Genomic DNA, 13,674 nt, shown 5'->3' with positions numbered 1-13,674 from the left:
GTTTGGGACAAGAGTGCACCACTCATTAGGGATAGGCACTTATATAAGTTTTACTGTCATTGAGTTTAAGTCTTCTCACTGATAAAATCATGGCAATCATATTGCATGTAATATTATAAAAAATGAACCTGGTATATAGCAATATCTCATTTAACAGAGGCTATTCAATTAAGTATCCATGGTTGTTTCTAAGTCTGGTTATACAGGAAAAAATCCCTTTAGAGTTAATGAATAGAAAGGTCTTTTCCTGCTTTCAGTATTATAAATGAAAACAAATCTTAAACGAAAGGATAGAAGTTAAAGTCCTTATTGTTAATGTCATATGTATTTTATAAGTTCTATTTGTCCTTAACATTTTATTTCTAATTTTGCTTATGTCTGAAAAATCTAAAATGTAAATTTGGTTTATTGGTGATTTTGTTTAATAATTAAAATTGAAAGAAGAATGGATCCACCAATAAGGTAACTATAAATTCAAATTTAAATTTGTTTCAATTTCTTACAAAAACAGAACCTTCTTAAGTAATTAAATTCTTTTAAGTCTAGAAATTAAAATTAACATTAAGTAAAGAAATTAAAATCCTTTTTAAGTATAAAAATAACTAATCAAGCTGGGCCAGGTGGTTCACACCTTTAATCCTAGCTATTCAGGAGGCTGAGATCATGGTTCAAAGCTAGCCCTGGAAGGAAAGTCTGTGAGACTCTTATCTCCAATAAACCACCAGAAAACCAGAAGTGGCACTGTGGCTCACGTGGTAGAGCACTTGCCTTGAGCTGAAGAGCTGAGGGACAGTGCCCAGGCCCAGAGTTCAAGCCCCATGACCAAAAAAAAAAAAAAAGAAGAAGAAGAAAAAGAAAAATAACTAACCATATCAAAAGGATTAATTCTTATATTTGTTATTTCATCTTATTTCTAAGAACAATTTGTTAGTCCATTAGATTAAAATTACTCCCTTTGGTTCGTCATTAGTATTTTATTCCTAAATTAAGTACATTTTATGCAGTTTTAGTACTGATACTTTAAGCCACACGAATACCATTTTTAACCAGATATGTTTCTTTGGTTACCATTAACTCAATTAACAAGAGTAGGTAAGTTCATACCCACCGATGGAAATGTAAAGGTGTTGGTGTGAGTTTGTTTGCTGTGGCACTAGCTTTTCTTTCATGATCTTCCTCTAATCCAAGACTCTTCTTATCAAGATGTGGAGTACAAGGTAGGAGTACAGTGACTGGCTTCTGAAAAGGATGGTTTGAAGGGTGTAGAGCATGAATCAGAGGGCTTGTGGACAATACTGAATAGGAAGAATCTTGCTGTGTTTTTAAATATACCAGCAGAGATGGGTCAACTGGTTGGATCTATACAAAGAAGAAAAAGATGTTTAGTAGAAAAATATTTGCATATCATAAGTCAATTTTGAAAATTTTATAGAACTTTGCTTATATATTTCTCTGTACATCATTAGCTGAAAATTATATTATTTATCTAAGGCACCATATTTGAGACCCGTCATACAAGTCATTCTGAAATCTGGTTCTGTCTGATGTTATAAATAACCAAACAATACTGAACTGTAAGCAATGAAATGACCTAGAAAGCACAAGAGACATTTTATATAACTTCTAATTAGATCTATTGTTAGATCAAGTGTTCTTTAGAAACTAGAAAAACAAGACTGTATTTGCACATTTTCTTTCACATAAGAACAATGATTAACAAAAAGTAACTACCATAATTCCAAAATTTTCAAGTTCATGGAAAATATTTACGAATATAGTATATCTAATATATTTTTCCCTATTCTTTCCTCTTAACGTGCCATTTATGATAGCAATAGCTAGGAGAACCAGAGAGAAAAAACACTTAGAAATGTTGAAGTGTGAAAGATATTATTAGAGGAAATAAATCTTCTAAAATGTACAATGACATCCCATTACACACTTTGGAAACAGTATTTGAATAGGTTAAATTCTTACTCCAAAAATATTAATTTTCATAATTAAATATAACTGATAAGGCAGAGCAGTGAATATTTTAATTGATTACCTTCTGTCATTCTCTGGGATTCAAAGTACATGAATGCTATCATCAGTTGTTTCATAGATTCTCAACATATGTGTATGTCAATACATACCATAAATCGACCTATAAGAAAGATCAACTGGAAACTGTTCAAATAAAGCAAGGAATTATTTTGCAGTGAGATTCAGTATGCTCAAAATCATGACTTCATCTCTGAGCTCACCCTATGTTGACCTACCACAAATGCAAGAGAAGCTTTTATTTACTGTTATATAAAACATCTGCGACATCGCCAGCCTTTGGAACCCTAGCTTCAGTGACCTGCAGAATCTAGGAACAAATTGATTTTCTAAATTTTTACCTTTAATTGTACAAGCACTGGTGAGCTGAACACTCCTGCAGGGTAGCTAAAGGAGATTCGGGAATCCAGGCTTGACTTCAGAGTAAGGCCTTTCTTTGTCACTGTGAATGACTCTTTCTTTAAACAAGACACCACAGAAAATATACCCAACTTGTAAGCTTTCACTACAGCACAAGTTCCCTGTATATAGAAAAAGATATTAAAACAAGCTACAATACCTTTAGGAAAATGCATGCTATGCATATTACATCATGCAATATGGGCTGCACAACAGAATGAAAGAGAAATTGTTTCAACTCTCTAATCCCTACAAGTATATAAGTCTAATGGTAAACATATCCATTGTTTATGTGAATATTAATTGCTTTGGGAATCCTAGACTCCTTTTGCGAGCATGGAATTGAAATGCAGGTATATATGCAGAATATTTAAGTCTAATTTAGGAAATTCTAAGAAATTTAATATCATGCTATAGGTACTCATGATTTAGCACTAGCACCTGAACATTGAAAAAAATTGTTCCTGTAACAGCTTACTCTTTCAGGATGCTAAAATGAATCCATCTTAGGGCAGTGGAAGCAGATGCCGGCACAGATACATTTGTGTTTCTTTTTTATATAGTGACATTCAGATGTATAATCATACATGCAGGCATATATTCAAGCCATTTTTAATCACACAAAAGTGAACTGTGCACATAAACGATTCACTCATATAATCTGCAAAGCTTAATTACAATTAGGAGGCAGACTTAGAAGCTATTTGGTCTATTCATGCTTCCCCAAACACAGGCGGACTCCACCCTAGCACGGATGGAAATTCACGTATGCACAAACACAGACATTTCAGGGTCAATCACAATGGAAAACAAATCTGTCATTTGAAAGCTGACTAAGGAGGAGATTTCACAATATCACCACATACATCTGTGGCTGGGAAAATTCAGAGAATGATGAAAGTTCTTCATTGGCCAGAGGGAAAGGAGTGGGGAGTAGGAAAGGTCTCCTGGGAGCCACTAGTGTTTGCCATATATTGAGACCACAGTTGGCAGATACTAGGAAACAAAATGGGCTTTTAAAATTAGAATTTCAAATGTCATAAGACCACATAAAAATCTGGAAGGAATCCAGATTCAAATTTTTCTTAGGCTAAAATTAGAGAAAACAGCCCTAAGACTTCTATAAAAGGAAACAGCCATGCTTTTTTTTCTTTTTACAATAGACCATCCTCTTAATTTTTCTTTTGCTTTGATTATCTATCCACTTACAAACATCTTACAAAACTATTTTGTGAAAAGCACATGTGCTGTGAAAATTCTTACTTTTACTGTGGCAATAACACCAACAGGCCAAAATTAAAAAGCCAAATCAAAGACTGTGTTGACCAGACTTTTATACCTGCAGACTTGCTAGATAAAACTAGCTATATTAGCTTATAGATTGGAATATGTAATTAGGACAGTCTTAGCTCATTTATTCAACTATATAATCTTTTTTTTTATTCATTTTCTGCCATCCTCATGCAAGAGGGAAAACTTACATATGCTGAAAAAGTCATATTTTAATTGGTTAAAACTAAGTTAAGTAGCCCACAGAAGAACAACAAATGTTAGTCCCCCAAACAACTCTATGATATTTAATTTAATAATAGCACATATTCTTTTCTTAAAACATGAATTTGTGACCATAGAGAGCCTCAGAGTTATTCTAGTAGTCTATCATGAAAATGACAATTCAGTGACAACTGGTTCCATAGGCTTCTATTTATCTTCTTAAGTGTTTGTCAATTTGATCCCTAAAACCTTATCAGGTAAAAATTATTATATTTATTTTCCAGAGGGGAAAAATAATGAGAATTTGAGATAGTAGTCATTCGCCCTTGCAATTTGCGAGACAAATCAGGATTGTAGTTTTAAAATCAGCTAAGGCAAAAAAAAAAAAAAAGTGAGATTCCTTCTCAAACAATAAGCTTGTTAAAGATGGGGTAGTGCACGCCTGTTACCCTAGCTACACAGGAAGTGCAGGAAGGAAGATCATGATCTGGGCCTAACCCAGACAGAAAGTGTAAAACCCTGACCCAAAAATAACTAAAGCAAGAATGTGGCACAACAGTGTGCAGAGGTGTGGCTCAAGTGGTAAAATTTCTTAAGCAGGTTCACATAGTAAGAAAATATAGGAACCAGATATCAGAACTTCTCCACTGCCCTTATCCTAACTACCATAATAATATCTTCTATATAGAGTCTGAATTTCATTTGTGGAATGCACATACACACATACACACACATACACAATGTTTCATTTTTCACAGAAATTTCCAGTCTATGAATGGTAAGAAAATTTATTATCTATTATCCAGAGATTCTAACATTCTTAAATTCCAACATGATAGTTTCCAGATTTTTGTTGTTGTTGTTGTTGTTTGTTGTGGGGCCTGAACTCAGGGCCTGGGCACTGTCCCTCAGCTCTTCAGCTCAGTGCTAGAGCTCTACCAGTTGAGCCACAGCCCCACTTCCAGCTTTTTCTGCTTATGTGGTGCTGAAGAATTGAACCCAGGGCTTTATGCATGGAAGGCAAGCACTCTACCACCGAGCCACCTTTACATTACTAGAGAGCTAGTCAATTCATGAAGCCAATGAAGCCATGATTTTGATTACATGTTTAGGTTGCATTGTAACACTTGCTGGTTCTAGACTCTCAAATTTTCCCTTTCTATCTTTATCAAATAATTTCTGCTCTGTCATCTTTACAGGTGGAAAAAAGTATGGGTATCTTGGCACAGATCAATCATCCTGTTATTTTTTTTTTAATCCCATGAAGCAATTATGTCATTCTTACAATCTCCTGGGCTGAGTACTATTTGGAAGAGCCAAACAACAATTAGAGATATAGCCAACGATTCTCTGACCTTGTAACTTCCTCTCATTCCTTCCAGTGGATTGGGCATTAGGTAACTTGATTGGAGGTTTTTGTCAGACACTTTCACCAAGATGTCTCTGTAATTTCCTCTGTAGCGTGCAGTAAAAGGGATGGCAATGCATATTGGGAATGGAATTCTCATTTCCTTGTCTGAGCATTCAACAGTAATGACATTGCTGAGCAACTCTTCATTATCACTCACTATTAAAGAACTCATGTTGTTAGCTATCCGGCATTCTAGTTGTTGAAGGGCATACGAAGGTGCTGTAATGTAACAAGACACTTGAGGGTCAGTTCCTTCACCCAGCACGTCGTAATACCTGCAAAATGAAAGTAGAGTATTATTTGACCAATTATGTTATTCATATACTTCTCATAGCTAAATGCAGAAAAGAATAGGCTCAAGAACACTAGACTTGTGTGAACCTTTGTTTTCCTACTACTCAACCCTATGCTCTTTGAGAGAGATACTTAATCTCTCCAGGACTCTGTTCCCTCAATGGTAAAGTGGCCTGTAATTGCAGTTCCTTAAGAGGCTGAGATTTGAGGATGGAGGTCTGAAGCCATCCCAGGCAGAAAATCCCTAACCAGTAAAAAGCTTAAAGTGGAGCTGTGGCTCAAGTGGTAGAGCTCCAATGAAAAACATATGAGAGCATGAGGCCCTGAGTTTAAGCCTCAGCACTGATGTGCACGTTTGCATGCTCACACGTACACATGAGCACAGAATCTACTTCATAGGAGCTAAATGAACTGTAATAGTTAATGACAAAAAGGTGTACCTAGCACATAAAAGGCAGTCTCAATATTAATTACATGAGATATAGCTATTACTGTTGTTACTATTATTGTTTATATTACTTATTATTCACTCTACAATCAAGAATTTAAGGATTTCTCATGCTTATTGATAAACAAAATAAAAAAATTGAAGAAAGTTGCTAAATTGGGAGGAGAGGACATCACCAAATATGACATATTGGAACTCTAACACAATATCAAATGCAATGTTTGGGGATTTTTTATTTGTTGATTTGAAAAATTCAGAAAGGTGCAAAAATATTGAGGATTGACAATTAATCCTAAGCTTATTTTTTATCCTTAGCCCTCTTTAGAAATCAATCATTTTCTCACTGTTTAACCAAAGACACTTATTTTTAGAATAGCTGATGTTTTAATGCTTTCTGTAGGCCGGGTTTTACGACCACATAATTTTAATTGTTTTTACAACTCTCATATCAAGCAGGCATTGTTTTGACACCATTTTATAGACAAGGAAACTGAGGCTTAGAAAATTTAACTTGTTAAAATTTTAAACTAATAACTGGTACCATCTGTCATTAATATGAAAATTCATACAAACTCATACTCTCAAGTGCTGTATCTCCTCAAGTGTTAGATCCAAAGTACCTGTTAGTTGACCCAGTACAAATTGAAACTAATAGTTACTATGTAATTTGTGAGGACTGTTCAGGATAAAACACTTAACATCTAGTACTACTACATCAGCATAAGATGACTGCTCATTTAGATTTCTCCATTAAAATTACCAACTTGTATATCTTCACATCCTGTCATTTATCATTGCACATCAGGGAAATGACTGAAATATATGTAATGTTGCCGAAACACAAAATGTATATGATAGACAATGTTATTTTCTTACTCGTACCCAACTCGAATTGGGTTTTAGCTGTTTTCAACCATTTGTAAATAAAATTTCAAAGTGCCACTTTAGCATAGGAATCGTTAAAAACACTGAAACTATAAAGAGGGCTATTCATTTATACAAATAACACTGAACTCATAAAGTTGTTACCAGTAGAAAATAAGCCGACACATTGGTCTGCTTGAGTGTTCTCTAGTAATAATTGTAGAAATTCAAAATATGAGAAACATTGTTCAGTAGAGGACACTGTGATCCAAGAACAACTTGTGTAATGAAGAACGCCTCGCCTGTGTCCTGGTGACCATCTTAACGCATCCTTCTTCACAAGGTTGTTCCCAAATGACAGATAAACGAGTTCTAGGAGACTCATGACTCCACTTTTTCCTAGTCCTCACCAAATGTATCTAGCCTATGTTGATTTATTCTAGTCTTCCCCCTCCTTTTGTTTGTTTGCACTAGGATAGCTTTGAGAAAGAACATAAGGCTCTTTTGGAAAGTTACCCATAGGAGAACCACAACCATTTCTGAGCAGAGTTTTGTTTACAACAGACACCTTTTATGTGGCATGATGGCTTCCTAGCCTGGAGTGAACAATAGGCCTTAAATCTGCAAACCAAGCACATTTTGGTTTGGATGCTGCAAAAAGAGGAAATTGTTAGCCAGGAAACACCTAAAAGAGGTGTTAGAGGGAGTGGTTTATACAGTGACTCACAAGCTGATGTTTTGAGTCATGTTGAATATGAGGCTATGAAGTTTCAATGGGGAACACTGACTACATTAGCAGTTGTTTTGCAGGACCAGTAATTGTGACTAGTTATGCAGGTCTTTCATGTGTTTAAAGACTCATCCACAGCATGCATGTGTTAGATTCTCTGCTTTCAGAGACATCCCAGCTAAACCAGCCCAATCTCTCCATGTAGCACAAATAACAACGGCTGGTGAGAGCAAAAGCACATGTAAAGATCACGTTCAGTGATGTTGTCCCGGAAATGGAAATGGTGTTCATATCTTCCTGAGAAACCTTCATCACATCATTGCTAAAATAAAGGGAGAGAGGTAAGTGAAGAAAAGCAGTGAGTGGGGGACATGGAAATTGGGGGTTGTTTAGGGTGAAATAAACTAAGACACCCACACTTAGTTGGGCATAAACACCTGCATAGTGCTTGCGCCTTCTGTGATATTCTCATTTGACCTCACCAAAAGCTCCCAGAAAGCATATGTATTATTTCCCCCCAAAAGAAAGTGAGGCTAAAAATGAAAATTATCTCTTTGACTTCCCCAAACAAGATTTTTCCAGACTCTTCCTCATTGCCTTCCAAGGATATTACATTTGTCTTTGAAAACATTTGGGAATGTGTAATTTTATCTGGACAAACAAAGAATCAATATCACCTTATAGAAGAACATAATTCAGGAAGTATGCCTTTCTTTTCAACTTCTGTGTTTTGAAAGACCCTTTGTTCCATAGCCCAACCTATAGACACTTTTTCAGACCTCTGGATAATTTAAAAAATAGCACTCAAACAGATACACTTCAAGAACTTCCTAAAGCATGGAGAACTAATTAAATATACTTGTTTTCTAAAACTGGGAGAAATAAAATATTAGTAATAACAGCCATATGAATGACTGATTTCAAAATCTCTTGGAGATGTGACATGGAAATACAAAATATTGCTCAGATACAAATGCTATGTTCACTGGTGTGGGATGAATGTTCGCATTCTACCAAAATTTGTGTGAAGATCTTACTGGTAGTAGGGAATATTAGGGAGTGAGGCTTTTTGGGGAGGTGATTAGGTCATAAGGGTGGAGTCCTTATGCATGAGATTACTGCCATTTATAAGAGTATAAAGGGAGCTTTTGCATGTCTTCCCCTATGTAGGAGACTAGGAAGCCTTACCAGGCATGGAATCTGCCAGTGCCTTAACATTAGTCTTCTCAGCTTCCAGCACTGTGAAAAATAAGTTTCAATTACTTAGAAGCTACCCCCACCCCAAGTTTATGGTATTTTGTGATAGCAGCCTGAATAGGCTAAAACATTTATGAACTACAGAAACACACTTATAAGGAAGCATCAATAAGCACTTTTCACTTTGTATTAACTTACTCCTTTTCCATCATGTTATTTTTTTGCTTTAGACTTTCTGAGTCACTGGGAAGATGAGTCACATAATTACTGGAGATATCGCATGTTGTTGAGCGTGTGGTCATCTCTTCTCTTTGGCTTTCTGAAGTCTTTTGAATTTCTCTTTCTGTTGTCTGGATTATGTCATGAATCTCTTCCTTGTTGCCATTTGTGCTCTCAGCAGCCACGTGTTCTATTTGTTTATCGTCTCTGCTCTCTGCATTATCTGGGAACACTGGGTTCTGTGACTCCCCTTGACCTATTACATTTCCACTCAATGATGCATTGTATTCTTTTTCCACTAATTCAGAATTTACATGTGTTTTATTTTCTTTTAACTGGACCTGGTTTGTGTCGTGACTTTCCTCTTCATTTGTAGGAGAAACACTAGCTGTTTCTATGACATTTAGTTCCCCTCTTGCAGTAATGTCTGTTGCTTTGGTGTCTTGAATGGCCGATATTGTCTGCTGTGGAGTATGTTCATCATGCATGCTGCATAAATTACACAACTCTTTTTCTTCTTTCTTTAGAAGCATTGAAGTGTTCCCCAAATATTCATTCATTTTCATGAGGCTGTCTATGAAAGCAATAATTTCTAGACACACAGATAAATAAATATATAAATACAAGCCAAATTATGCTTCTATACTGATAGGGTAGAGCATGATAATCTTAGAAACCTACAAAAGCTCCACTGGGCATTTAGGTCAACTTCCTGAAGGAAAAACATTTTATACTTTATGCATTTTATATTTTATGCATTCTAATACTTCAAATTTGAAATAAACTACTTTTACATGTAGTTGTCTCAAAAAAGCAAATTTGATCCTTCTTATTTGTAAAAAGACTTTGAATTTTGAAACCAAACATTATGACACCATTCTCTTCGATAAAAATGGAACCCAGTATCTCCATTAAGTCCTCATGTGTATAATTTTGAGTTATTCCTTGGCCTTTATAGGTATTATATGATATCTGTTTAGAAATTTGGGCCTAAAATAAGCTAGACTCCAGAAAAGGCTTGGTTAGCAGGAAAAGTTGCAGCTACCTTACTTCTACAGATGTTCGTTCGTGCTGTATTTGGGGAAGGAAGTAGTTTGGTGTTGTAAGAATTAAATTCAGTTTATGCTATGCCTCCTAAGGACTTGTGATCATCAAATAATTTTAAATTAGTCTTTCACAGTAGCTCTTATCATGCCATTCTCTAGCTAGATCCTGTAATGGTTACTCAAGGACAACTAAGTCAAGTCAAGTTTCTTCACTGCAATATAAACTCTCATCAGGATCTGATAATGTCTTACATCCTCATTTCATATCAGGTTCTTTTTGTACATCTCTCTTCTCACAACTAGTGTCATCGGATGACATCTTGTGGGCTTAATTTCTCCCTAACCTTTTGGTCAGTCTGGACTAAGGAATTTGTGTTTTAAGGCTCCATACATTATCACCAATCTCTCCTTTTCCTAGTCTGTTCATTTTTTTTTGTTTCAGTTCTGGCAACTTACCATTTGTATTATACCTGAGACCCTACTTTGTTTTGAACTCTTTTTTTCTGAAAGCTGAGTTCTCATCTTGACATGTTGCCTAGCTCCCTATTTAATTCTCCCCAGAGACTGGAGTCTTGGTTGTAAGCTGGAGCTGATGACATATTTTTCTGATGCATGCTATTTGTCTTCTAGTTCAAATTTCTTAATATTATCTACCCTGGATTCCTGATTGATAGGACCTTCCCACTTACTCTGACAGAGTTTTACTTTAGCTAGATTTCAAAGTGCTGGATCATATTCATCAGATACCATGTTCTTCCTGACTTCCTGCATTTTCCAGCATCTATAACTGGATCTACTCCCAAGAATTTGCTCTCCCTCCCTTCAGTGTGGAAGGGATCCAACTTTCTATTCCAGCCTATCCAGTCTTCCCAGTGCATTTGTAATTAATAGGTCTAGGCTCAAATGACACTAGAGATAGAATATGCTCCTCCAAAATAGAGAAACTGCATGCTCTGCCTACACCAGGCCTGTATTTGCCTGTCTTTGAGCTTAATAGTACCTGACGACTCCCAAATTTCCAGTTGCATAAATCCAATTAATGCTATCAGCTTTAGTGTAAGTGTTGTATTTGGTTCTAGCAGAATTCTAAATGTCTTGCCTTAAAAATGGGACTCTCCCAAGCCAAAAGCATTTCGTTTGTGCGTATCTGATGGGACTGACTTCCAAGTCCCTTGTATTTGTATAATCTTATTTCCTCTGCCACACGGTTAGCCCCTTTGTAAACAGAGATTTGATCCTAGCCATGCTTGTATGCTCATTATCCCTCACAGATACTGTTCCAATCGATATTTCTCAGAAAAAGAATAAGTCAAATAAATAAGCAAATACTTGCCTTGTCTCCAGAAACATTGATTTTCTTTGTCAAGCAGAGCATGCAGCTGTTGGCAGGTTGAGCGCAGGGTCCCTGCGGTGTGTTCCAACAGTTGGCAAAGGGCTTCATTGAGCTCTTGACCCAAAAAGACCACCGTGGTTACCCAAGTGGCCCCACCAACCCTCTCATGAAGATCATCACCCAGGAGCGCCTGTTTGAGCATGTGGTTTTGTTTCCAAATCTGCTTCAATATGTGGCCTAGTTTACCTGAACCTAGATCTTCTGTACCCATTGTATGCTCCCAAATTATAAGCTTCTTTCCTGTCAGCAGAACCTCAAAAGTTTAGCAAATTCAAACCTGGCAATGGTTATTTCTCCTAAAATCTAGGAGATGACCCAAGTCAGCTAGCTAAGCACTTTCATGCAACGTAAAAGTTTATTCAGCTTGTTGTTGACCAGGGAAACGTTACTAGGTGACCGAAGGAGGGGCATTTCTGAACCCTGAGAGCTATTGTGTACAGAACAGATTAATCTCAGGGGTAGAACTAGTTCACACAATCCAATACTCTATGTATGTTTTTATCTTTTTTTTTTTTTTTTTACATATTCTATGTACTACTGAAGACCAAATGATTTTTAAGTTTTGAAGCATCAAAGTATGGATTTCAAGTAGATTGAGTAATATATTAAGTAGATATAAATTGTGCTTATAATATTGCTAACAGAATTCCTATATACATACTTCAAATAATCATACAAGAAAAAATATGGTGTCTGGTTTGCTTCAAAATAATCTGAGCATATTAGAAGGGAATACACATAAATAAATCAGGCTGTACAATTCATAATTATTCAATCTGGATATGGTTACATATTGGGCCTTCACAATTCACTCTAATCAGTCTATACAAACCATCATGTTTTGATAATAAAGAGTTAAAAGAGAAAAGCTTCCTCCACAGGGACAGCGCCTATTGTTCAGTGAATATAATTAATACTTTCTTCTGTGGTAAATCTGTAGTAAGACAAAGATAGGAACTTGGCCTCTTTATGCTTTGATAATTTCCCTCTAATTGGGTAAAATGCCCTTCACTAAAAGAAAGCAAACCTGAAGAGTGGCTTTCTGTGAACTGGCAAGGAGTTTTTACCACATCTAATTAAAATTCAGATAGAGCAAGCTCTCGCCATTGCTGCCTGCTCGGTGAGCACACTGAAAGTGCAGCCATTGAAGGATTGAGACACAGAGGCAACCTGGGGTAGTGTAGCAGATAGCCTGCTTTCTCCTATCCAATTCTCTGCTTCCAAGAAGGGGGAATACACACCACACACACACACACACACACACACACACACACACACACGGCTGTACATTCCAGAGAGGCTCATGTTCCCACCGAGGTCATGGAAAGAAATGAGAGCTTTCTGAAGGGGAGCTGCAATGCCTCCTTTCCATGGGCAGCACATGATCTCCTCTTAAGCACCGGAGCTCTAAGGACTACACCTGGAACACAGTAGGAAAAATAAGCCTAGTGAATGTGGAAGAGAGAATGAATGCTACAGGCCTACAAAGTGCGCATGCTGCTTCTGGTACAGAGAATCCGAAAGGCAAAGAAAGCACTGGTGGCTCCAGAATGTTGTAAGGATTCCACTACCAAAGACCTTGTTTTTCAGGGAAGTTCTGTCCCTGAAAATGGTATTTCTTTTGAAATATGAATCATTATCACATGAAGGAACACATTTTTTTTAGTATTTAAAGTCTTACTCTATTTTCAAAACTTCTGATCTCATTTTATTCTGTTACGTTCTCTGACTCCTGAAACATATGTGTAATTTTCAAAAATAATCTGCATATGGCTTTAATTCCATGCCAATCCTAAAATTTTTCTATAGCTTTCACTGTGGGACTGGCACTATTTATGGGCTAGGGTGGGGTGTTTTAAAGCTTCCAAAAAACACAGATGAATGAACAGACCATTAGCATACAGCTTAAACTATTGAGAACTAGAAAAGAAGTCTAAAAAGAGAACCATGAAAGCCTTAAGAAGAGAAAAAAACTTCAGTCTCATTAATGGGTTAGGAGATATTTAGGTTTGAAGCTCTAAGAGGAACAGGATTTGAGCAAGAGAATACAAGGGAGAGCCATTTCATCCTAGGTAATGATATGGCCAGAGGAATGGATGTGTACAATTACACAGTGGGATCCAGAAAGGAAAAGTT

The 13,674-nt window shown here is 36.4% G+C and overlaps 1 protein-coding gene across 1 annotated transcript in view; it reads right to left on the bottom strand.

The window, feature by feature from the left end:
- Dthd1 (death domain containing 1) overlaps positions 1 to 11,749 on the bottom strand; it is a 46,038-nt gene extending 34,289 nt beyond the window's left edge. The window contains exons 1-5 of the mRNA XM_042678364.1: positions 11,479 to 11,749; positions 9,079 to 9,691; positions 5,292 to 5,622; positions 2,385 to 2,564; positions 1,109 to 1,359 (exon numbers count right to left, since the gene is read on the bottom strand). Coding sequence (XP_042534298.1) covers positions 1,109 to 1,359; positions 2,385 to 2,564; positions 5,292 to 5,622; positions 9,079 to 9,691; positions 11,479 to 11,749 — 1,646 coding nt within the window. The remainder of the gene's footprint in view (positions 1 to 1,108; positions 1,360 to 2,384; positions 2,565 to 5,291; positions 5,623 to 9,078; positions 9,692 to 11,478) is intronic.
- Between the last annotated feature and the right edge of the window lie 1,925 nt (positions 11,750 to 13,674).

This window comes from Dipodomys spectabilis, unplaced genomic scaffold (assembly GCF_019054845.1).
Source record: "Dipodomys spectabilis isolate Male_0828 unplaced genomic scaffold, ASM1905484v1 ptg000043l, whole genome shotgun sequence".
NCBI classification, from domain to species: Eukaryota; Metazoa; Chordata; class Mammalia; order Rodentia; family Heteromyidae; genus Dipodomys; species Dipodomys spectabilis.
The sequence above is the reverse complement of the archived record's forward strand: the minus strand, read 5'-3'. Positions and strand labels throughout refer to the sequence as shown.